Raw genomic sequence first — 25,616 nt, forward strand, 5'->3', positions numbered from 1 at the left:
TGGAACGACATGAGGGTGAGTTATTAATGACATAATTTTCATTTTTGGATGAACCAACCCTTTAAGTTCTATTTCGGTAGTTATTTTGGTGAAAGTAACTCAAAAGTAATACAGGAGTCATGTAACGCATTACAATTCTGAGACAGTAATATTGTAAGGTAAGGAATTACTTTTAACAAGTAATCTATAATTTATTACAGTTTGGGAGCAACTTGCACAACACTGGTCATGGTACATATAGAAAGCTTCATATTTAGCCTATAAATAATTGCACATTCTAGCATAACAAACCCAATTTCAGTTCTTAAAATATTGAATATCAATTTCATATTCATGTTATGCCATTATTAAAACTGGTCAAAGGGAATTGTACTGAGAAATGTACTAAATTTAAGAGAATGTGTATAAAAGAGAACTTGATACACTGCCATTGAATTTACCTTTTTTCAGCCTCAGTTATAGTTTAGAGATCTTCAGCTGATTATATTTAAAAGTGTTAATGGGAATCTAAAAGATAGGCTACATCTTTGTACCTTATTTCCCCCTAAATAATACATATTAGTAGTAAAACGTTTCGTCTCTGTGGAAAATTCAAATATAGGATTTGTTGGATACTTTTATCCAAACAATGTTAAAGTGCATTAAATGTATAGCCTAGTTTGTGCTTTCCCTGGTTATCAATATGATCTTGGCTTTGCAGCATCACGTGACCGATAAGTAGGCTACTTATAGCACTGGGCAATGATGAAGTCTGCTAAACTCTACTTTAATTGAAGAAATGCGTGATGCTGGGTCCGCATTACAGTGAACATTAGGGGTCGCACAAACACTATATTTGATTGACTTCACGCTAGCACACCGCTAGATGCTTGTCACAGTCATTAACCAAATGATTTTTTTTACAGTTTAGCTAACGACGTTGCAATTTGCCTCATTTTTCTACCAAATTATACAAATATGATTTATTTACAGAATGCAGCGTTCTTTTTTCATATAGCTATCTGCATAGAATTAGCGTCATATATATACAGAACGCGTGCATGGGTAATTGAAACCAGTTCACCAGGAAACTCTGCGATTCTTCAGATGCCACGACGTCGCTGAAATCTTTTCTACTATGACACGAAAAACGCTTGGTTCCACTGGGGCTCGAACCCAGGACCTTCTGCGTGTAAAGCAGACGTGATAACCACTACACTATGGAACCGCTTGTATATCACAGATTGTGTGAAAGGCAAAAAACACACTGACCACCAAACTGGCCGGTCTCGTTTACACAAATGAAATTAAGCCACAACCTCGAATTTAACAAAGCATAAGAGCCTTTGTTTGGACGTGTTGTTGAGTTCGGCTCCGTTTTCTTATCATTTCACACTTGGACACTTGCTATCGGTGGTTACTTGCCTTTGCATCTCAGTTCACGCATTCAGCGTGGGGTCAGAGCGCCATGCGTCATGTGGGAACCAAAGTCATCCCGAGCCGAGTCTGTTCAAAGTGGAAGACAACTTTGTAGTATAAATTGCATTAAATGTTAAATGGTTCTTTTCTTACTTCTTAATATTTTTATTTGTAACGTAAAAAAAACGCTTAATCCACTGATAAAATAAATAACCATAAAATAGATGTGAAGGGCATTGTGTGAAACTAATTAAAACACTAGAAATTTTGTTAGGCCTGTGGTTGCTGATATCTATCTATCTATCTATCTATCTATCTATCTATCTATCTATCTATCTATCTATCTATCTATCTATCTATCTATCTATCTATCTATCTATCTATCTATCTATCTATCTATCTATCTATCTATCTATCTATCTATCTATCTATCTATCTATCTATCTATCTATCTATCTATCTATCTATCTATCTATCTATCTATCTATCTATCTATCTATCTATCTATCTATCTATCTATCTATCTATCTATCTATCTATCTATCTATCTATCTATCTATCTATCTATCTATCTATCTATCTATCTATCTATCTATCTATCTATCTATCTATCTATCTATCTATCTATCTATCTATCTATCTATCTATCTATCTATCTATCTATCTATCTATCTATCTATCTATCTATCTATCTATCTATCTATCTATCTATCTATCTATCTATCTATCTATCTATCTATCTATCTATCTATCTATCTATCTATCTATCTATCTATCTATCTATCTATCTATCTATCTATCTATCTATCTATCTATCTATCTATCTATCTATCTATCTATCTATCTATCTATCTATCTATCTATCTATCTATCTATCTATCTATCTATCTATCTATCTATCTATCTATCTATCTATCTATCTATCTATCTATCTATCTATCTATCTATCTATCTATCTATCTATCTATCTATCTATCTATCTATCTATCTATCTATCTATCTATCTATCTATCTATCTATCTATCTATCTATCTATCTATCTATCTATCTATCTATCTATCTATCTATCTATCTATCTATCTATCTATCTATCTATCTATCTATCTATCTATCTATCTATCTATCTATCTATCTATCTATCTATCTATCTATCTATCTATCTATCTATCTATCTATCTATCTATCTATCTATCTATCTATCTATCTATCTATCTATCTATCTATCTATCTATCTATCTATCTATCTATCTATCTATCTATCTATCTATCTATCTATCTATCTATCTATCTATCTATCTATCTATCTATCTATCTATCTATCTATCTATCTATCTATCTATCTATCTATCTATCTATCTATCTATCTATCTATCTATCTATCTATCTATCTATCTATCTATCTATCTATCTATCTATCTATCTATCTATCTATCTATCTATCTATCTATCTATCTATCTATCTATCTATCTATCTATCTATCTATCTATCTATCTATCTATCTATCTATCTATCTATCTATCTATCTATCTATCTATCTATCTATCTATCTATCTATCTATCTATCTATCTATCTATCTATCTATCTATCTATCTATCTATCTATCTATCTATCTATCTATCTATCTATCTATCTATCTATCTATCTATCTATCTATCTATCTATCTATCTATCTATCTATCTATCTATCTATCTATCTATCTATCTATCTATCTATCTATCTATCTATCTATCTATCTATCTATCTATCTATCTATCTATCTATCTATCTATCTATCTATCTATCTATCTATCTATCTATCTATCTATCTATCTATCTATCTATCTATCTATCTATCTATCTATCTATCTATCTATCTATCTATCTATCTATCTATCTATCTATCTATCTATCTATCTATCTATCTATCTATCTATCTATCTATCTATCTATCTATCTATCTATCTATCTATCTATCTATCTATCTATCTATCTATCTATCTATCTATCTATCTATCTATCTATCTATCTATCTATCTATCTATCTATCTATCTATCTATCTATCTATCTATCTATCTATCTATCTATCTATCTATCTATCTATCTATCTATCTATCTATCTATCTATCTATCTATCTATCTATCTATCTATCAGGATTAACCAGACATCAAACCTCAGATATTTTCAGAAGAATGTTTCAATGACATTGTGGGGTTAATATGCAAACAGCTCAATATATTCTCTTCATTACATTGCTTTGGGCAAAATGGGTGCATAAAGCTTGATGCACTTTTTAATTAAAATCACATCACTGTTTCTCATTTTACCATAAGCATTCTTTTGAAAGATATTTATGATATTTTGGCTGCTTTTTCTGAAAAAAGAGTTTATGTTTGAAGAGTTTAACAAAGGTTTGACCCCCCCCCCCCATTTTTTCCAGGTTACTATATATATATATGGCTTATATATATTGTATGTAAGGTAATTAGACATTAGGGGTTCTGTATAAAGATTAAAATGCTTGGTAGGCCAGAGTGAAGAAGTGGAAAATTTACACCCCCAGTGTTTGAATTCTTTAATGTCTCTCAGTTTCTGAAAGATAAGCAATTACCCTGCTACTACAGGCCCATGTAATGTGCAAAGTTTCACTCCCCTTAAGACTCTGATTTTATAGCATGAATAAGCTATGATAGTGCAGTCTCAAATGCACACACACACACAAAATGACGATTAGTCACTAACTGCTTCCCCCCCCTGGAACTTAAGTCTATGCCATTGTTAGTTGTAAATAAATAGCTGCACTATTTAATAGCGGCTGCTGTTTGTATCAATACAAGAACCTCTTTAACATAGCAGGTACAGTTCCATTAAAAACGAACCTCTTTGTAAGCTCCATCTTGTTGCAGATGTGAGATGTAAGGTCCATATAATGAGAAATTGCACTGTAAAAAAGAAAAATAAAGCTGCAATTATCCTACAATATTAACACATAATGTAGACTATGTAAAACATTGCAAAGAGGTACCACAACAACATTAAAGCTGCTATAAAATATTCTGGTTCAGATTTCTTCATTTATTTAATTTCTCTATTAGTTTTATCTAGCTCATTTGGAGGCCCCTGGCAGTCTGTGACCCTATCGGCCCAGTCTATAATCTATCGCATCTGGACCACAATGCAGTTCCTTACATGGTTATTTGACGTTCAGAATTGTACGCAAAAAAACAAAAACAAAAAAAAACAACAAAAACAAAGGGATCACATATGATATGAAAGCCGTCAGAGACTTAAATTTTATAAATAAATCGCTGCATGTGAAAATCTTAGAAATGCATCAACTCATAAATTGTGTCCAATCTTTTAGTCAAGTCTGTTTACCTGTCTGCAGGAGCTCTGAACAGACAGGACTCCGGAGGAAGCCAGAGGAGCGTAGCTCGTAACCAGTGCACGCGGCTACGGAGCCTGGTCACCTGTGGGAAAGAGGCCGGCTTTAGGACCCAGCGTGCGCGATTTTCCTCCCCAGCTGCTGCGGCGATGAGGGAAGATCGCGGGGAGAAACCCAAAATTCACAGTGTTAAATCCTCCACTGAATCATACTATCGGACGGTAACGAAAACAACAGGCATAGGCACCTCCCCCTGTATCTGGATGAAAACGTCAAGTTCACAGGCATAGGAAAACAGTTTGGGGCCGTTAAGGTAAGGCGGTGCGATTCCATGCGATTAATAACAAAGGCGCTATACTGGCGAGCGAGGGGGCATTAAAGGGGGCATTGCACAACGCAATGGAGGGCGACAGTCAACTCTCTAAACTTTGCACTTGTACATGAGTGCATCAAAGTCCTAACATCCTGTCATGACGAGATCTAACTATCCGAAAAGGTTGGATGGATAAATACAATGCAAAGACAACATGCGGCAACATTTTAAAATAATATGGATAATGTTGTATCCTAAACTGACCGCCCGCGATCACAACAGCCAATGTCATCATGTGCGTTAAGGCCTACGAAAAGTGATGCATCGCGCAAATACGCGTTAGTTCACGGTGCAATAAGTTTGGATATCTTTTGCATCCCCCTCAACCTGCCTACTTCATGTGCTCTCTCCCACCCTTGCGACATTACATCAGTCATGCAGTGGAGCATTTCCCGGTCAGACACCCCAGTTTGCACTGTTGCACGGCCTTTCTGTTGTCATTTCCCGTGCAAGTTCTTTTTAATTGTGTTTTGAAACTAAGTTGTAAATATTGCCCAAGCGATGACGCTCATTTGTAGTCACCTCGGGCCTGTTTAAAGCAGCTAATGGTGGCTGGAAATTGAGACTAATCAAGTAAAACTTTTCAGTGTCTCTCAATAGGCCTTTCCTTAATGGTAACGCGTTGATGTGTCAGATTTCATGCTAGATAGATAGATAGATAGATAGATAGATAGATAGATAGATAGATAGATAGATAGATAGATAGATAGATAGATACGGTGCATTCACGTGTGAAGCATGTGTGGCACGTTCGTCTTGTTTACAATATTTTAGCTTTTAATAATGCAATTAGTCCTCGTTGCACTGACTGCGCCTGTCTGATATAATTGCCTTACTCATATATTGCAGTCATAATTAATACTCCGTATTTTATGGCAACATCACTGTTAGAGCCTTAAGAAGACGTGATGCTCTCAGCGCAGTCTATGGAGTCAGTTTGCATCGGAGCAGTTATGACAAAAATAGGTCATCGGCTCAAAATGTTAAAATTCACATCTGTTTGCGTAGATGTGTTTCAGGCGGAGCAATAAGGGAAATTTGTGTGATATTATTGTCTGATGATGATGCAAGTGTCATTCGCTGTATTTTTCTGTCGGAATAAAGGTCTATTTATTCTTATTCTAATCATCAAATATATGAGCGTCCCCTAATTGAACAGAACCTCACCGGATTATAGGCTGCACGCAGTCATTCAATCATAATGTCATGGTCTGGCGAATCTCCGGTGCCAAATGCATTCAAATGGCAGTTTGAGGTAACTTTGCGAGTCAATGTGTAATCTTGTGCTGCTCAGTAAGACTTCATCAGGAGAAATAACTGAGACGAGGACAGTCCAATACATTGGTTTCTGAACACTATAGCCATTTTTATGTACAGACAATACCGGGGTTTAAAAAAAGGTTGGACCACAAGTTATGAATATTGTGATTCAGTTTCGTCATTTGACTGTGGTGCTCTGAAAGATGCTTAAATCCGTTGGATGTTATTGTTTTGTTTGGTGGAATATAAAATCAAATTGTGGAATATATAGTCATATTTTCAGTTTTGCATGCATGTTTTCATGATGTTGGTGCATTTATATTATATTTTGTGAACAAGCAATTGTGTGAATATCATATTCTTAAATAAAGCAGAAAAAATACTATAATAAAGAGTGTTTGGCTGAAAGGGTTGAATCACACTGTGTATCTTACCATGCACAGTGTCTGAGGCTGAAAACTAAGGGTTGCTTGTTAAATCCAAGATCAAAGAAGCCAGCAAATGGCTACTGGACAGCTGATGGACCTGATTTAGCTATCATCATGCCCATTGTCTTGTCTTGATACAAGGAAGATAACCCCAGATTGTTTGTGCATAGCTGCTGAAAAAGTCACTGATTATTTTGAGATAACCACAACAAGCAAAAGAAAAAAAATATCTTAAATTGACCTAATTTTGAAATATGACAAGAACAGAGTTTATAGATACACAGGGGAACGATGTTATCATTATATCCTTAAAGAGCCTGTGTTTTTACTTAAAAGGGAAACCTTTATGATCAGTTTTCTTGTTTTCAGAGCATGATTTTTTTTTAAGAATATCATAACAATTAGAAATAAATCTTGAATTCATCATATCTGAATGTCAAAAATTTAATCCAGGCCATTTTAATGAGCTCAACCAAATCTAATGAACTTATTTCTAATGATGTTATGTCAAGGTGGGTCTTGTATGTCTTGAGTTGTTTTTTTTATGCATGTAATAATCAAACAAAGCTTTTCATTCTTATAAGCTTTTGTTCTTATAAGCGACATGGTTTAGACGTCAAACTAGGGAAACTGCTAAGATACTCAAAGGATTCACAGATGTTTCAGGAAAAAATAACAATAACATTTGCTCAACATCATCTAAAGAGTAACCTAGTAACAATCCAGCACTTTTGAAGCTCCAGAGATATTTTGCAACAGCTGATGCTAGTTGTCACCTGGCAAATAAGCATAAAGTTGAAGGTCAGTGGTGGGCTTTTAGAAGTTTAAAAAGTGTAAATCCACCTGAGGATCCCACAATCTTTTAAGCATGTTTCCCATTCACCTATAACAGATTTGGCTATATGATATTGTTTAAATTGAACTCTTGTGTTAAAGATCTTCTTGTGTTATGCAGCATGTTTAAACAAAGAAGTCGGGGCTTCTCATATTGAGAATCTGTTTAATTTAGTCTGAAAATATAAACACCTCGACCCATCAGTGTGTGCACCTTTAGTGAGGATCTTCATGTGCATCTACTATTGACGATCGATCCTCGTCTGTCTTGTAGTGGACATCAGTCACGTGGCTCTATCGAAACAGTTCGAGACCGAGCAGGGTTTTTATTAATTCCGCTGCGATGTTTGTCTCAACTCTTTTTGTGCCGGCCCACGTGTGAGAATTTGAAAGCGAGATAATACAAATACGCACGTGCTCCTTTGCGACCCTCGCGTGCTGGGTCCGAGAGCAACGGTTTAATTGAGATAGAGGATGTATTTTCACTTTGTTACTCGGGTAGGGTTTGCAGTTTAGCGCACCGTTGCGATCCCCTTTCCCCTTGAGCGGCTGGAGTCGCGCGGTGCATGGTGGGACCTGCAGTCCTCGCTCCTCCCTTCTCAGGGCGAACGCGGTCAGGGCGTGGATGTCGAAGCACTACAACTCCCACACGAGCTCGGCTCCATCTGCCCCTCTCTCTCTCCCACCCGACCAGAGACAGAGAGATACGGTACGAACCCCCCCGGACTTTCAGAACCGAGAATCGTCGAGATTAGTGTACTGCCAGCGACAAGAACGGAAGACCGGATTAAAGCCGTTATCTTGATGCGCGAACATCTTCCAAATGTCGGTCAAACGGGTTGGTGCACGTTTGTACAATCTGACATCGTTATTTGGCTCGCTAATTGCCTTTTGGAATTATTCGGTGTTGCATAGACGAAGGAGTCGGTTCTCGGGCTGTGGCATGTCATAACAGTTTGATTGTGAGAGCTGCTCCGCTATGGAAACATTTTGTGTCGTACGGTAGCAGAGTAATGCAGACTGAGTTGTTAGAAGGGAGACTTCGCTGCGCAGGGATCTGAAAATCGTTCCTTCAGTTTCGTACACCTTGCTCCGTACGAAATAACGCTCTCCCCGCGTGTCACGCAGCACGAGTGACGATAATAATAAGGAGCGTACGGGAAAAGTCGGCGACCCTATTAGTTTCCAAACACTCCTCGAGGGCAGCGTGGAGAGAGAGAGACAGCCAAAGTACGATGTTTCCGTGCGAGCGAGATCTCATCCAACCTAAATGTGCGCGTGACATTTCTCTGGCCGTGTATTTTGTCTCGAGTTCTAATTCAGACGTCATAGCTTGGCACGCGCTTGGCGAAAAACCAACGGTCACTTCATAGTTTGACAGGATTCGGTTAACGCGTCGGTTAGTTTGACTACATTGTGGCCACACGGACCGTGTAGGCTTTCGGTTCTTTCTGCGAAAGAAAACGTCTGTCTCGGCAAATCTACGATCGCGGGACCTACATTTGGTTGTTTTTGTGGGTGAACATCGGCGATATTTATCACTGACTCCCATTTCAGCAGGCGTTTCGTGTCACCTGAGAGGCTCTGGTATTGTGTGTTACGGTTTTTTAGTAGCTCCGGCTAGAACAAGCGAGTGGGTTGGTCGGAGAAACAAACATTTTGCTCTGTTTTAGGATGATGCTCTATCCTGATATTACGCTTGCTGTGGATACGTGACACGGGCTGGTCATCGACTGCTTTTCTGCATCCTCCTCCTTTGTGCATTTATGAGCTCCGGGCTGCGGAGCTCCGGCAGACTGACCTGGAGACCGCGAGTGTGCTGAGCTCCAGTCTAGAGAGGAGAGACGATGCTAATTTCCTCGACTCCGTTTATCATTGCGCTGGTAACCCCGTTCAAAAGAACGAGGGCTGAAGAAAAACACGATCTCTCACTCCCACTGTTCCTGCGTTTTCAATAATTGAGATGCCTGATGATGAAAATGTCTGCACGAAAATGATCGGTTCTATCTTTAGCAGCAGATATAATCACGGGTATAACACATCATAAACTTTCCAATCATCAGACTTTCGCTAAAGGCCTATACGGCTTGGTTATTCTAGACAGGTACTTTAAGTGCATCGACATCAGTTGAATCTCATTTGAAGTCAGAAAGATAAGCAGTTCGTATTTTAAGACAGCTGTCACCTGTATCGACAATGCGGAGCTGCATGCGCTCACCTGTATTCTGATGCGATCAAGAGTTTACGATGTTTATGTTGTTTGGATTTGAGACTTAGATATTTAGATTTGGTTAATTGTGATGGTTATGTATGCAGTTTGATTTTCTGAAGTAATATCTGTTCTCAATCATGTCATTCTTTCTAAATTAAGAGCATAACCTCGAGAGACATTGGGATGAATTCGTCTCGAATCTAACAATGTGCAATTTCAATTCGAGTTCAGATCTCTCAGTTCGATTTTGTTTTCAGGGTTTCAACCAACATGAAGATCCAGAAAATATCAAGGAATTGTAATTGATATTTCCAGCTATATGGCAAAGTCATTAAAATGAGTTAAAGTCATGGACATATAGCGAGTTTAAGTTTTAATATCACATTGCCTATATGTAGTAAAACCATAATAGACAGCCATATTGTACAAAAATGATTATGATGATTTAAATCTATTAATTTGAAAAAGCTATTATCTGACATGGAAATCTACCACCACAATCTTTAAATAAATCCATATGCACTAATAATGCATGACTGTAAACGTCATGTAAATTAATTTGACAAAAAGTGTGGAAACCCTGTATATTGATTTGATCTGTTGGTCTCTGATAGGAGTTTTGCAAGGCCTGACACACAGCGCTACTGGAATTAGATTAAATCACAGCTTGACCACCTCATTATAAGCAAACATTTTAGTAACGCACACTCTGTGACTGTGGACATGAGATGCTTTGCCTTTATCTAATGTCGGTAAAGAGTAAAGCGCCTATGTTAGACCATGCATCACATTAATGGTTGCTCTGTTTTTTTCTTGCTCTGTTGATGTTGTCTTGATCTACTGCAGTTTGTCCCACTGAGGTAATGAGGCCAGCATAAAACCAGCATCAACTTTTGTATGGCCTTGCATCCTTTATTCTCAATCTTTGCCATTTTCCTCCATTGCGCTGTGTGAGGTTTTGGGATCTGATCAGTATTGGGTCCTCTGCTTCTTTCAAAAGGGGGGATTTAGAGTATGCAGACTGTGAAAACTGTGCCTTCAGCTGTGGAGGCTGAGGTTTTGCTCGTCTCAGTTTAACTGAGTTTTTAGTGTTTTGGCACTCCCTTACATATTTGAAATTGACTTACGAACTCAGAGAGTGTCACAGGTCAAACTCAGCCTTTTCACAATTTAGTCTTTCCTACAGCAGAAGATGACAGTTTTTTGCAAATGTATAATTACAAATGTTAATCGCTTGAATATGGAACAGCAGATCATTGTATTCTTTTAAAATCTGTTATTTAAATCTGAACACTGTAAGTATAATATCTATTCCTACTCAAGCTGTGGTCTGAAGGAAATTGTGACATCTTGACTAAGGAAACCTCTGTTACTCACAGGAAGTTTCCAGCCTGTCTCATGTCACTGGCTGTAGCAAGAGAAGTGATGTTGTGACCTCATGTTTATAGTGTCAATTTTGTCATTTTACAGGGATAGAGACCTCAATCTTAAAAACATTCTCATCGATCATAATTAAAGCTCATGCATGTCCATCTTTTGTTTCTAGAAGTGTTCATTTTTGCCATTTGGAGTCAAGTCTTTTCTGACAAATGAAAAGGATTTTTGAAAACCCTAATTTGGGGACAATAAATATTTAAAATCTCAAAATAATTTAGACATTTCTTGAAGTAATGTACATGATGCATATAGATCTACCCTATTAGAAGAATTATCAGTTGTTAGAATGTCAGGTGAATGTATAATCAGCTGAACTGTTTTTAATGAATGCAGATTATAAGACTCAATCTAGATTTTACATTTTAATTAATGAGGTCTGAGTTGACCTTGGCTGAACTACAAAACATTTATCTTCTGCAATCAATTATTAGTATATTAAAGAAATAATCAACATCATAGCTTAGGTATGTTCTGTTAAATTAAAGATTTAAGACTTTTAAACATGTAAAAGTCTAATTTTAATCTTCTGACTTATTGTTGGAAATAATACTATATGCTCAATTTATTGCTCAATTTCTAAGCTGAAAACGATCTATTTCCACTACAGAACTGTACACTAACCAGAGGAGAACCCTATAAAAAGTCACTTGTCCACACACACTGAGTAATGTGTTGAGAAAACGCCTATGCAGGTAACATACGTTTCATTGTTATAGCCCCCCCCCCTTCATGATCTTTTCAGTTTTCTCTCTAAGTCAAACTTAACTCCCTGTTTTTTTGATCAGGTGGATCCCTCACCAATGAATGTAGGAGATGGAGGGACGGTGAGCAGAGAGAGCAGTGCCCCTACCCAGGTGTCTGAGAGCATGGTGGGGAATCCACAGCAGACACTGCCTCTTGAACTTAGAGGTGATGTACCTCAAAGTCAGCAGAACAAGCTGAGGGCAACCACAGACTGCAAAATACCCAACGTCTGCTCAGAAGCAAACAATTCAAATCATTGTCCCCTAGATCCTTCCCCCCAACATCACAGTAATGTGTTCAGCACTGATCCCATGAGCACAACGTTGCCTGATCGGACTGAGGTTTCCAAAAGCAAGATTGACAGTTCTGGCATATATTCCACTCACCAGTGGCCTTGTGGTAAAAATGTCACCGCAGAGGACCCTGTGAATTCTGTTCACTCTAGTATAAACCTAAACAAGAAGACTAATGCACCAGCACCAACCCAGCCTGTAATAAGCGTTCCTTTGGGGTTCCAGTGCTCCACGCTGTTTAAACCCGGCCAGCCTGTTGCTTTCCTTCCCCCCTCCAATTTTTCTTCTCCTCTCTGTAAGATCACATTGCCACCAGGGTTAGGTCAGATTGCAGCACTGAGAGAAGCCACTGCTAGCCAGTTTCAAAAGGACTGCACAGCACAAAGCTCTTGTTCGGGTGTCACACCTATGCTCAAAACATACCCATATCACTTTTCCGTGGGGAGAGGACCTGGTGCTGAGAAGAGGCCTCAGTCTTCAGGATCCAAAGTCAGGTGTGATTCTTTATCCAAGGGCTTTCAAGGTGGAGCTGAGCATAAAGCCACAATGTCTGCTGTATCAGCCCCAGCTCTTGGCCTTCCAGTACCGCAAGCAACGCAGGGCTCGACTCCACCAACCCGTTACACCATCTCTCCCACTGCTGCCATCTGCTGCAGCCCAGCTCTTGCAAATATCACCACTCAGAGTCGGCTGCTTAGCCTTGTAGAAAAAGGTTTGACATACCGAGGTACCGAAAAAACCTCGTTGGCGTATCTGAAACCAAAAACTCTGTCCTCTCCAGAGGAGCACAATGTTTCCTGCCCCGTTGAGTCAAGGGACGTGCCCCTTGATCTGTCTGCAAAGTCCAAGCGACAAAAAAGCATTAAAGATGCTCAGAACAGCCCATTGGTGGCCACGGAACATCATTCTGCTGAGTCTCATCAGAAGAATGTTTCTGGTCCAAAAAAGGTTCATTCTGCTTCTTTTGGATCATCCAGTACATATGACACCCAAAGAAATGGTGCAACTCAGAAATCATCTTCAAAACTAACTAATCACCACGCTTTGGAACCCAACGCATCCTGGGCCAAAGGCTCATCTCCTGGCTCCTTGAATAATCTCCCTGGTACATATGTAGGAGTGGCAAGCCCCATTCTAGCATCTACTTTACGTAGCAAAGATGGAAAAAGTGCTGCTTTTGTTGAAGATATTCAGACATTTGCCAAACAGGAAACCATCTCCATCATCGACCAAGGAGAGCAGCCGGTCTGTAGAGAGAAGAAAGCGCCATTTACTATTAAAGGTGCTCAGCATAATAAAGGTGGAAAGCTCTCGACAGTAACTCAAGGTTTTTTATCCACCCATTTATGTGCTACAGCAAATTCACAGCCCCACCAAAAATCTGTTGGTGGAAAGGGAGGCACCCTGTTCACACCTCCAGTTAAATCCTTGTGGCAGCCATCTTGTGTTCTTTCCCAAGGAACATCCCTGCAGAAGAGACCAAGTGTGACTCAAGCCCCAAAGACGAAGAGCACCCTCGGTTGTGAGAGAGCCCTGTTCCATAACTCCCACTTAAGCCCAACTAAAGTAGAGGATGAAAAGTGGGAGAAGGCCAAATCCCCCCTGTCTAACCTTGAGTCGATAGTGAAGCAGAAAACTCTCGAGACCACTGCGCTTACTGGTGAGAACTACTGTAATCTGTCTTCTGTGGGATCCAAGAGGCCTGAGGTAGCCAGCATGCAGAACAGGTGTCAGGAGTCCGCGTTGCAGCAGACCCTAACAGCTGGTTCTCCCCCATTCAGGGCCATAGAAGGACAGGTCATCAAGTCAGACAGAACCTCTCCACAAACGGATGCCATAGCAGCTCTAAGCAGACCGGAGATCACAACTGTTCCTGTGCCCAATGATAACAAACGAGAGAAACAAGCAAAACAGAAAGAATATCAAGCATCTGATGGTAGACAGAAAATGAAATCTAGTACCCCTAGTAAAAGGAGTGCTCCCAATATTAAAGGAGAATCGAAGGAAAGGAAATTGGCTAAACAGTTAGAGGATGAGAACGCAAAAGAGGAGAAGGCATCAGAGAGGAAGATTTCTTCTCATGTTCAGGTAGAAGGGATAACCTTATCCCTCCTTCAGAACCAGACCACAGAAGCAGAAGGAGAGGCAAAAATGAATGGAGCCACAGAGGAGATACCTTCCAAAGGAAAAGTATCCGCCACCAAACAGAAAAACCTGAAAAAGCCTGCCAAGGAGAAGGTACCTTCTGGAGTGCAAAAAAAGACAGTAACTAAGAAGCAGAAAGATAAAAACAGTCTACCAATCAAGAAGGACCCCTCCCATAAAAAGGTAAGCTTTGTTTAACATTTAGTGGTTCATTTTTTTTTATAGATCAGTATCAATAGCATAAGCCATGATTGATTACATTACATTTTCCTTATTCAATCTAAGTGTGAGAGTGTGACCAAAATCTGATATTACGGCATGAGTGATTTTAATGTCACAAGGAAATGTATGACAATATAAGAATATAAGAAAAAAATAGGTTTAAAATAGGTATGTAAAGATTCAGTCAACTGAATGAGATTCAACAAATGAGATTGAAGACATACAGTAAAGGAAAAGGTGTCCTTTTATTGGGCTATTGCTGCACATTTCTTTGTGAAACTGAAATATAACAAAACTAAATTGAAATTTTAAAGCCCCTATTATAATATACTTTTATTTTCACCCTTGATCGACAATGATCCTCAGTTCAAGACCCAAAATTTAAACACCTTTGATTTAACAGATTATTCTAAATAAGTTAGCCTGTATTGACAGAATCTCATACCACAGTCGGTCAATTTGATTTGTCAGTCAGTTTGAGACACCAATACATTGCTAGAGGGTTGTAAAGCAGAAATGGGAAGCTTGTCTCCTATTAATTACAAGAGTTAAAATTATTCTAAGTTTTTAAGTGCTTGTGGAATTATTCTGATTATGAGTTTTCAATGTAATTCCAGTTGGTGGTTTATCCATGTAAACGGGTATATGGTAATATTTAGCAAATTTAATCATACTAGTTTAATGTTAACATGATGCTTAAGTCTTGTGGGTCTGCTTTGTTTTAAACCAAGTACAAACAATTCAGCTACACAATGGAACATTTTTTGGAAAATTCTAGAGGAAATTAAAATAGTTCACATGTGATTATTGTGAGAGTAGCCTAGTGACGTGCGGTCTGCTGTGCAAATGAGCTGTGTGAGTCTAAGCCCAAAGAAAGAGCTTGGTGAGAGATGATGGTATTACTACTATGAGCTAGTGATGGGTTTATAGACAATTAGATTTCCTGTGTAATTTTTGCTTTGCTTAAATAGCCATTAATTAATTCCAAATATGCATGTGTTATTGAAATACAAAATGTTCTGTTTTAATTTTGTTCAACCCATATTGTACTTCATCAGAAGAAAGATGCATTGCCTGGAGTTGGAAAAAGTGTGCTGAAAAATGGAACAAGCTCAGCCTCTAAAGTAGTGGGAAAGACTCGCAAAGGGAAAAACTGTCCAGCTAATATGGAGCACTCCGACTCAAACAGAATAGGTACCAATCCAGCTCATAGTTAAAGTAATAGGTTGGTCGTTTACTCACTCTCATGTCATTCCATACCTATCCTATGTATTAAAAGAAAAGTGTTTTTATGCAGGTCTTTTTCTTAACAAGTCAAAGTGGGTCAAAGTGACCCTGCTTGTTAATCTCCAAAAATGACAAAAGAGGACAAAAAAAAAAGAATGAAAAAAGAAGAGTCAGTGAGGTGAACTCTTATTCGTGAATGAATCGGTTAGATTCTTGAATTCTAGCTCAAAGGAATTCATGCACTGATTTGGTTCTCAAGTTCAGCTCACTTTCAATAGCTTTGTTTCCATCCAAAGATTCAATATTAACCTGTGCGGGGAACTGGAATATTGCATAAAACATTTGCGTATAAATCACAGTTTCCATTCAACAAGTTGAACAGAGCAAAATCGTCACTACATGATAAACTGCCATTATAGACTCACTGGCCACTTTATTAGGCACACATTGCTAGTACCGGGTTAGACCCCCTTTTGCCTTTCCTCAGAGATTTTGGTCCATATTGACATGATAGCATCATGCAGTTCCTGCAGATTTGTTGGCTGCACGTCCATGATGCAAATCTCCCATTCCACCACATCCCAAAGCTGCTCTATTGGATTGAGATCTGGTGACTGGGGGCCATTTGAGTAAAGTGAACTCATTGTCATGTTCAAGAAACCAGTCTGAGATGATTTGAGCTTTGTTACATGGTGCATTATCCTGCTGGAAGTAGCTATCAGAAGATTGGTACACTGTAGTCATAAAGGGATGGACATGGTCAGCAACAATACTCAGGTAGGCTGTGGCATTTAAACAATGTTAAATTGGTACTAAGGACCATTAACCATTGAGACAAGGCAGGATGGATCCATGCTCTCATGTTCTTTATGACAAATTCTGAACCTACCATCTGAATGTCACAGCAGAAATCGAAACTCATCAGACCAGGCAACGTTTTTCAAATCTCCTATTGTCCAATTTTAGTGAGGCTGTGCTAATTGTAGCCTCCGTTTCCTGTTCTTAGTTGACAGGAGAAGCACCCTGTGTGGTCTTCTGCTGCTGTAGCCAATCTGCTTCAGGCTTCGACGTGTCGTGTTGTGCGTTCAGAGATGGTATTCTGCATACCTTGGTTGTAACAAATGGTTATTTTCATTACTGTTGCCTTTCTATCATCGCTAACCAGTCGGCCCATTCTCCTCTGACCTCTGACATCAACAAGGCATTTTCATCCACACAACTGCCGCTCACTGTATATTTTTTCTTTTTCAGACCATTCTCTGTAAACCCTAGAGATGGTTGTGTGTAAAAATCCCAGTAGATCAGCAGTTTTTTGAAAATACTCAGACCAGCCCGTCTGGCACCAACAACCATTCCACAATCAAAGTCACTTAAATCCCCTTTCTTCCCCATTCTGATGCTCGGTTTGAACTTCAGCAAGTTGTCTTCATCACATATAGATGCCTAAATATAAGTGGCCGGTGAGTTTATATTACTAAGAATAGTAGACGTACCCACTTAATATAATAGTTGTCATACTGTATATGATGAATTACTTGAGCCTCAGCGGGAGCAGGCCGAAAATCTATGAATGCAGTCATTGCTTTTGGAGGTGGATTTCTGTTTATTGTTGTTTAAGACAATAATACAGAAATACTTTTATGACAGGCTCTGTTCAGGCATTTTAGAATAAACAAAACAACATTTCATGTGCTGTCCAATGAGATCAGTTCACTGGTTAGTCAAGTTATCCCGTCCCATCAAACAAAGTTACATTACTTTTTTTGATGTGCAAAGTGGGATTTATTCGGTAAATGTGTTTCCATCATGGTTTATGTGCACTTTTTATTATCCGATAAAAAGTTTGTCCTACTCAATTGTGCGCACAAGTTTTTTATGCACATTTTTAGAATTCATCTTGGCTTTTCAATCCAGCATTGTTTTTTTTGTTTTTTTTTTTGCTATTCCAAAATATGCATTAAAATAGGAGGATGGAAACATAGCTAGTGTAGTGGAATATTGCAAACAACTAATGTACAACTGTGGTGGGTTTATTTTTTCATTTTTGAAGCTTAACAGCTGTGGTCACTGCAAACTTGTATGGAGAAGACCTGTGTAAAAGATTTCACCACAATGTGTTAAAATACAGGTTTGAAGTGACAAAAGAGTAAATAATGACAGATTAGAAATTTTTGGGTGAAATGTTTTTGTGTTTGTGTTATATAAAAGACAGTGGAACGGTTTCCCAAATATCAGAGCGTTTCTCATGGAAAATTCTGAATTCTGTCACCAGTCACAGATTCAGAGAACAGTCCATGCAGAAGTCCTCAGGTTGACAGAGATTCAAGCTCTCTCAGCAGTCCAGGCTGGCCTAGTAAGGAATCAGACTCCCAGGAGGAGGCCTCTCCGCGGCTGAGACGAGGGCACAGACGGACTGATGAAGCGTTGCTCCGAGACTGGAGCTTCGCTACTCCACCTACTCCTCCCCCTCTCGATCCCCCCTCTATACCACCCCCTGTACCAGTCCGCCGGCCGCGCGGCAGGCCTCGAATCAATCCTCTGCCCGAGGAGGTGGATGCGGACAAGGCAAGGCCCACTGAGGGTGGAAACACCTCTTCAATAAAGAAAAGGAAACGCTGCAAGAATCGTAAATATCAGAACGGGGAATACATCACAGAGAAAGATAAGGTGGCAGATGGAGAGGAGGAGAAGCTGGGCGTGGAAGATGGTGAGGCCACTAGTGAGTAAAGATGTCTGAGGCTTGATGAGCATTTTGCTGAGAACGTCATTCTGTCTTTGCCTTTCCTGGTATTGATATTTAGTCCGTGTGTTACAGTTGAGTGTTGCATAATTAAAATAAATGTTGAATGAACTTCCCATAGGGGAGCAGTATTAAACTTCCAAAAAATCCTTTTAGTTACTACTATTAATAGAGGATACTGAAAATAGAATCTGTGTAGTTTTTACTAAAATAGGAGTGTCCAGTGTCTGGGTTTTACTAAATGTCTGAAGGTCAAAGTATGACAATGAAACACAAATTTACCTGACCTCCTCAGGGAAAAAAAATGCTTCTGTCTGAATCGGGCTTAGGTATGCAAGTCTTATTTAGCAGAAGTTTCTTTTTGATTGAAAGCAATTTATTCAGTGGCGTTACATCCATCTATCAATGCTGCGTTAGGAATGATGTAACAAGAAGGTTGGTATTGAAATGTCAGTCTATGCCATTGCAGATGAGAAGATTGGTGTGTACCCTTGTCTCAGTGCTACATTGACCGGTGAAGTGCCCAGTCCAGATATTAGCCCTAGGAAGACCCTGTTCACACGTTCGGGCTCAGCACGACCTCAAGAGAGCCCACCCAACACACAGCCTGATGACAAACCCTCAGGGAAGAGGAAGTTCAAAAGTAAACACTTGTGTGACACTGACGACCAGAAAAAGGTTAGCTGCAGCATCTTTTCAAATTTTCAGACTAGAGCACTTAAAATTTGACATTTCAAGGGATTATTCCCTTACAAAGGTATATATGTTCAGTTAGTCTTCTGCTGCCCCCTAGTGGCATTTCGAGTCATCGTAAAGGGGTTTCTTACAACAGCTGTTTTTATTAGGCGGGAGCATGTAACTGTTGCCCTCCCCTGAATGTCACATCATTCATGCATGACTTTCTTTGTCTTTATGTCTTTGTTTCAGCTCAAGACTAAGAAAGGCAGCTTGGGTAAACGCACAGGGCCCCTCATTTCAGATGAGGATGGTCCAGTCACCAAGAAAACCCCAACTACTCCTTATGCTTCTCCCAAGCATTCAAACTCACCACTATCTGGTAAAAAAGGAACAGTTGGGAAATCAGGAATCCCTGAAACAACTCCAAGCCGTCCAGTGCCTCCAGAAGTGCGTCGACTTATTGTCAATAAGAATGCAGGAGAGACGCTGTTACAGAGAGCTGCTCGATTAGGTTACCAGGTAAAGCATTCATAACCCTTTTGGTTGTTAGCTGACATTGAAATTGTAATTGTTAAATATATTAATATTTATAGTGAGTGGACAATGAAGTTCAATAAAGTTAATCCAATATGATTAAATATATATATATATATATATATATATATATATATATATATATATATTTATATATGTATATATATATTATATAATATATATATTATATAATATATATGTTATTGTATATATATATATATATATAAGACATTTAGATTGTATTTTTTTGTTAATCGTAATGCATTATCTTTGAATTATATTAATTTGGTGGCTTGACAGCAGATATTAATATATTTTTTTGTTCAGCTGAACCCCTTGATCTAAAATATTTACTCAAAGTATCCCCTCAGATTTTAAGTTAATGTTTTAGTAATTTAACAACTGTTTTCTAATAAATATGTTTTTAAAATAAAAAAAAAGGAATTAGTTTAAAAATTTTTTTGTAAATTTATTTATTTATTCTCTTTTCATGAGTTCATAAACCCTTTGTAGTTACCTTGCAAACCCCACTTTAGCAAACCCTAAATAATTTGATTAGCCCTTAATATATATATTTTTACTTTTTTGTGTTACATCAACATCTGCTGATGTTGGTGTAACTGACTGTTTGATCAGTAGTTCATTATACATATGAAAATGTTTATTTTCAGGATGTGGTTTTATATTGCTTGGAAAAGGATGTGCGAGAGGTGAACCGTCGCGATAACGCGGGTTACACGGCACTACATGAGGCCTGTGCACGTGGCTGGACGCACATCGTACAGGTGCTGCTGAAGCATGGCGCAGATGTTAACTGCAGTGCACAGGATGGAACGCGGTGAGCAGCGGCTTACATTGAGGATATGATATAGACAGAATCAATGCTTCATTTATTACTTGAAATATTAATTTCAACTAAAAGGCACCAAGTTCTGTTCATCCCCATAGACAGCGTTGGACTACTGCTTTTTTTAATTGTTTAATGACAGTTTTATGGTAGATAGCTAATGGGCCACATTAGAGTTGGAAGATGTATTTTTAGTATCAGAATCTGTACAATATAAGATTATGTATGTCCACCCACAGCTACAATGTGTCCAACAAACTTTGTCCAATTACCATATAAATCTATTCTTCCTCCTACCATTTCCTGTAAGAGCTCTTGCCTTTTTCATTGCAGTCCATTTGCAGTAACAATAAGCTTAACTTTAGATAGAGGATATTCAGGATACTAATGCCGAGTTCACACTGCCCGAAACCGTAGGTAAATCAGTGCTCGTTCACACGAGTGACAATCACGCAGTGTGAATTATAAAGATGCGATCTGAGGGAATCGTCGACATGTCACAGACGCCTGCTAAATATTTGGCATGCTAGATATCTGCAGCTGCCTGCGATTCACAATCACGCTGTGTGCAATTATTTCTGATTAAAAACTATATTGGCAATGACCTACAGCCAATAAGAGACCAAGACACAGGGCAGAGGGAAGTTCGGGGAGGAGTTGTAGCAGAATATCAGGATTTTAATAGATATATGAACAATTATATCTATATTATATCTATCTATCTATCTATATATATATATATAAATATATATATATATATATATATATATATATATTTTTTTTTTTTTATAATTCCATTCTCACTTGAGAACTCGGTCTGAAGCACATGGGTTCCTGCTCTATTTGCTTATCACTTCTCGCATGTGTTTTGTTGTGAAACGTAGTTTGCGGACCAGACAGAGCTGTCGATTCTTCCTATTGTGAAGTCATGCAATGTGAAACCCCCTGTCGCTGATCCATCGGGCAATGTAAACACAGCAGCAACTGAATGCTACCCCAGATAGTCACGCAGTGTGAAAACAACAGCAATCCGACGAGTTTAAAAAATCGTGCAGTGTGAACTCGACATAACTTGTTACTATCTTTGCAGCCCAATTCATGATGCAGTAGCAGCTGATAATCTGGCTGCCGTCTGGATGCTATTAAATCATGGGGCAGATCCCACACTGGCAACTTACTCTGGTCAGACTGCAGTTAAACTAGCCCAGAGTCCCGGAATGAAAACTTTCCTCAAAGGTAAAATGGCTACATTGAAAAAAAAATTGCATACATGTTTGCAAAGCTTTAATGTTTAGTATTTAAAATAAAACTGTCTTTGTATTTATCCACAGAGTACTTCACTGATTTAGAAGGACGAACAGACCAAGATCCAAAACTACAGTGGGATTTCTACAGTAGTTCTGTATTTGGTAAGAAATTAAAGGGTTAGTTCACCCAAAAATGAAAATTAGCCCATAAATTACTCCCCTTAAAAGCATTCTAGGTGTATATGACTTTATTCTTTCATACAAATCCAGTCAAGAGTTATTTTCAAAATTGTCTTTGATCTTTCAAGCTGTTTGACACCACTCAGTGGGTGTTGCACTGCATCGGTTCATGAGAAGTTTAATAAAAAGCTCATCCATTAAAAAAAGTGTCTCTCACAGGCTGTAATTACCCCTTTAATCTAGCTTGCGCTCACTTATGTAAAATGGATGCAGTTCCGGGGGAATGATATATGAGCTCAGCAAAGTTTCCTTACTTTAGCAAAGGAAAACCAGTCTCCTCTTGGCTTATATCGAAATCCTCCGACATTCTCCTTTACAACGCTGACCTCATACGTCATTCCAATGAAACTGCTTTCACATGCCCCCCAGAGAGTGTGAGACACTTTTTTTTTTTTTAAATGATGAGCTTTTTATTAAACTTCTCAAGGACTGATGTGAGTGGCATCAAACAGTTTGAAAGATCAAAGACAATTTTGAAAATAATTCGTCTGAAAGAAGTGAGTCATATACACCTAGGATTTTAAAAGTAATGAATATTTTTATTGAGCAACAATGGATTAAAGTCATCAAAGGTGACTTTATGGGGGAAAAAAATCTATTTCAAATACAGCTATTGAAATGTTCTTTTGAACATCAAAATAATTAAATAATCCAATGTCAAATAATCATAATGTTTGTTCCCACAAAAATAAGATTTTTCTTTAAATATAAAACAGTATTTTTTAATTGTATTAAATTGTATTCATTTTTGTCATTAAGTATTTTTCAAGCAAGTTATATTAACGTTATATGAACAGTAATTTCATTACACATATCTGTGAGCATAACAATCAGAGTACAAATTATTTTTAATATTTAAATTAGTATTTGCATGCACTTGATATGCCATTGACTCCACAAGTGCAAAACCTGATGGTCATGTTCTACGGCATGGTTTGAGAGATCTTTCTTCAGCGGAAGCATGAAGATCTTTCTTCAGCAGAAGCATGAAAATCTGACATTTTGTGTTTGATCTCTCCAAAATAGTCTTTTTTTGATTAGTGACCTGTAAATAGTTTTGAATATTCTATATTTAATATTTACAAAACTTACTGATAATGTTGATATTTGTGTTTCTTAAGAAAAAGAAATCCTAAAAATTTGTATTCCCACATTTAAATGAAATTTTTAATCCTAGATATTCAATATGTTATTAAACTTTTGGACCCTGCTGTATTAATTTTTTTTAATCCTCTTTCTTTACTAGATGATGGTGGCATAACAAGCAAGACCAATTGATTGTCCAAGCTTCCCCTAATATTCGAGCTGAAATTGATCCAACTATTAGGTGACAAAACTGCCCACTAGAGGGTAGCAGAAGCACTGTAAACATACCGTTTAATATTTGCTTTTGTCTTTGTTTTAAACTTATACAGAGACAGAACAGGAACCTTGCTGGGACTTTCTACTGTCTCAGCCTGAGGAAGACAGCGTGGACAACTTGAGCGAGCAGGTGAAGGAGAAAGACACTGATACAGACTGTTTTGTGTTCGAGTTCTCCTCCGATCCCCTCCTACCCTGCTACCACATTCAAGTATCACTAATGCAGGGGTGAGTGACAGCAGACACACTTTCAAACATGGTCAGTGCAGCACCTAACTAACTGCCACTCTTTGTTTCCTCTCCACAGGTTTTGTAACTGGTTTTTGGTGGCGGATGTGCTGAAGCGGCTTAAGATGTCAGCACGTATTTTCCGGACTCGGTACCCTCAGTTTGAGGTGGTGAGCATCGCTCAGGCTGAGCTGTGGAAGCAGGTCTCCGTCAGTCAAACGTGCATGGTTCCGGATGAGCTCCAGACGGATGACGAAGACGGAGAGGAGACGGTGGAGCTGGTGCGATGCGTACCAGAGCTACAGGGACTGCTAGGCTCCTCCATACAACTCCTCCGAGAAGATGAGGAAGACAAGTCAGGGCCCAACACCAGACCCTGCAGTCGATAGCAACTCCTGCCCTAAATCTCCTGGGATCGTCAGCAGCCGTCCGTAGTCATGCGCGGGTCCGATGGCCTGTTACCAGTACCAGCACTTTGTATGTTCAGAATCAGCAAGAAAGGTCCTATTTCCTCACAGACATTCTTCTGACAGACCACCCCCCCACCCCATACCCCCCCTCCCAGTAATGATAGTGGCCCTAAGGAGCATGCCCTCACCCATGGAGAAAGGCTGGAGACGGACTCCACTGGGAAGCAACTTTCATGCTCCTTGTGTAGGGTTTTGTTTTTTTCACTCTTCAATAATTTTTTTTTTTTTTTAAATAAACCTATATGTATAAGTAAATATATATGTATATCTTGACATCAGGGTGAACGCATCTGGTTGTAACTTAAGATTAACATGTTTTATGTTCGTTCGTTATTGCCGGTCCTTTAGAAGGAGTGATAATCCAAGTCTTTTTTTATCTTGGTCAACTAAATGTGTGTAGCTAAGAGGCTTACGTCAAGCTAACAGTGGCAGGAATGCCTTTGGGCCAGATGGTTCCTGTGTAAACCATCAAGCCTCTCTCAGCTCCCAGAAGCCCCCCCTAACCTACAGCATATGTTCCTCACCCCGGCCCTCCTTAACCTCAACACCACTGCAGCTCTGCCAGAAACACTACACCTTCCCTTTATTTCATTTGTAACGTGGCAGGCACAGGACGTGTTCCTGTGACATCTGACGTCGCTGCGGTTTTGCTTTGGTTGATGCACTGTTGGTTTTATCCACTGGTTGAATTATTTGAAGGTATCAGCCGATGGTAAACAAACAAACAAAAAAAAAAAGATCCTGTGGAGTGTTTTTTTTTTTTCAAGGATTTTCTAAAGCCTTTTTCCTAGATTCCGTCTTGAACTGCTTTCCAGTGCTCACGGAAGGGGTCGTCTCCCAATTTTTCCTGGTGTACCAGATTCCAGCGTGCTTTGTGGCACGTGGTGTGTTTTATTTACACTGATTGTTGTTTGTGCTTAATTTAATAGTCATTAATATATTTGACGTTTTTTGTGTGTGTCAGACAAATGATATATGACAATTGCTTTGTATGGTTGGTGCTTTATTTGACAGTGTACAAATAATGATCCCTTTATCCTGAAGTTGTTTTGTTTTCCCACACTGCAAACAGTATTTTAACAAGCTAAAGTACAGTTTTATTGTACTGGTGCTAAGCTAGATTTTGTGTTGACAATCAATGAAGTTTTGTTTGAACTGAAACCAATAAATATTTAAATTAAGAGACACAGATGTAAAGATAGAGTTTAGTTTCACTACTTATGGAAATACAGCGAGACCTGAAGAAAGTACTTGGTTTTGACTGAAGAAGGCATATTGCTGTTTATTTGATTCTTTTTCTTTTCTTTTTTTTTTTTTAAGAAGTCAACCAG

General features: G+C 38.6%; 1 protein-coding gene, 1 long non-coding RNA gene and 1 other non-coding gene across 10 annotated transcripts; 1 reads left to right on the top strand and 2 right to left on the bottom strand.

Moving 5' to 3' along the window:
• Positions 1–1,134: 1,134 nt before the first annotated feature.
• Positions 1,135–1,207, bottom strand: trnav-uac (transfer RNA valine (anticodon UAC)). Its single transcript has one exon. It is a non-coding gene; the product is annotated as a tRNA-Val (tRNA).
• Positions 1,208–4,129: 2,922 nt separating this feature from the next.
• Positions 4,130–5,750, bottom strand: LOC132109639 (uncharacterized). Its single transcript, XR_009424533.1, has 3 exons — positions 5,506–5,750; positions 4,758–4,849; positions 4,130–4,321 (listed from the first exon to the last, which is right to left on the bottom strand). It is a non-coding gene; the product is annotated as an uncharacterized LOC132109639 (long non-coding RNA).
• Positions 4,926–24,331, top strand: LOC132109638 (BCL-6 corepressor-like protein 1). 8 transcript variants are annotated; one of them, XM_059515890.1, is made up of 12 exons: positions 4,926–5,077; positions 11,916–12,000; positions 12,094–14,673; positions 15,771–15,906; positions 18,212–18,658; positions 19,149–19,357; positions 19,607–19,876; positions 20,563–20,729; positions 21,829–21,974; positions 22,070–22,147; positions 23,641–23,815; positions 23,895–24,331. In XM_059515890.1, exons 2-12 carry the CDS (start codon positions 11,995–11,997, stop codon positions 24,202–24,204), a joined length of 4,524 nt encoding a protein of 1,507 aa, XP_059371873.1. In that variant the 5' UTR covers positions 4,926–5,077; positions 11,916–11,994; the 3' UTR covers positions 24,205–24,331. The 8 variants fall into 8 exon arrangements, with proteins under 8 accessions (XP_059371873.1, XP_059371875.1, XP_059371870.1 ...); XM_059515892.1 differs by lacking the exon at positions 4,926–5,077 and adding an exon at positions 8,007–8,368; XM_059515887.1 differs by lacking the exon at positions 4,926–5,077 and adding an exon at positions 8,361–8,497.
• Positions 24,332–25,616: the final 1,285 nt, after the last annotated feature.

This window comes from Carassius carassius, chromosome 29, assembly GCF_963082965.1.
Source record: "Carassius carassius chromosome 29, fCarCar2.1, whole genome shotgun sequence".
Lineage (NCBI taxonomy): Eukaryota > Metazoa > Chordata > Actinopteri > Cypriniformes > Cyprinidae > Carassius > Carassius carassius.

Coding starts and splice junctions, on each gene's coding strand:
- LOC132109638 (XM_059515890.1), top strand. Junction 20,730..21,828: donor AGTGCACAGGATGGAACGCG/GTGAGCAGCGGC, acceptor CTATCTTTGCAG/CCCAATTCATGATGCAGTAG. Junction 23,816..23,894: donor CAAGTATCACTAATGCAGGG/GTGAGTGACAGC, acceptor TCCTCTCCACAG/GTTTTGTAACTGGTTTTTGG.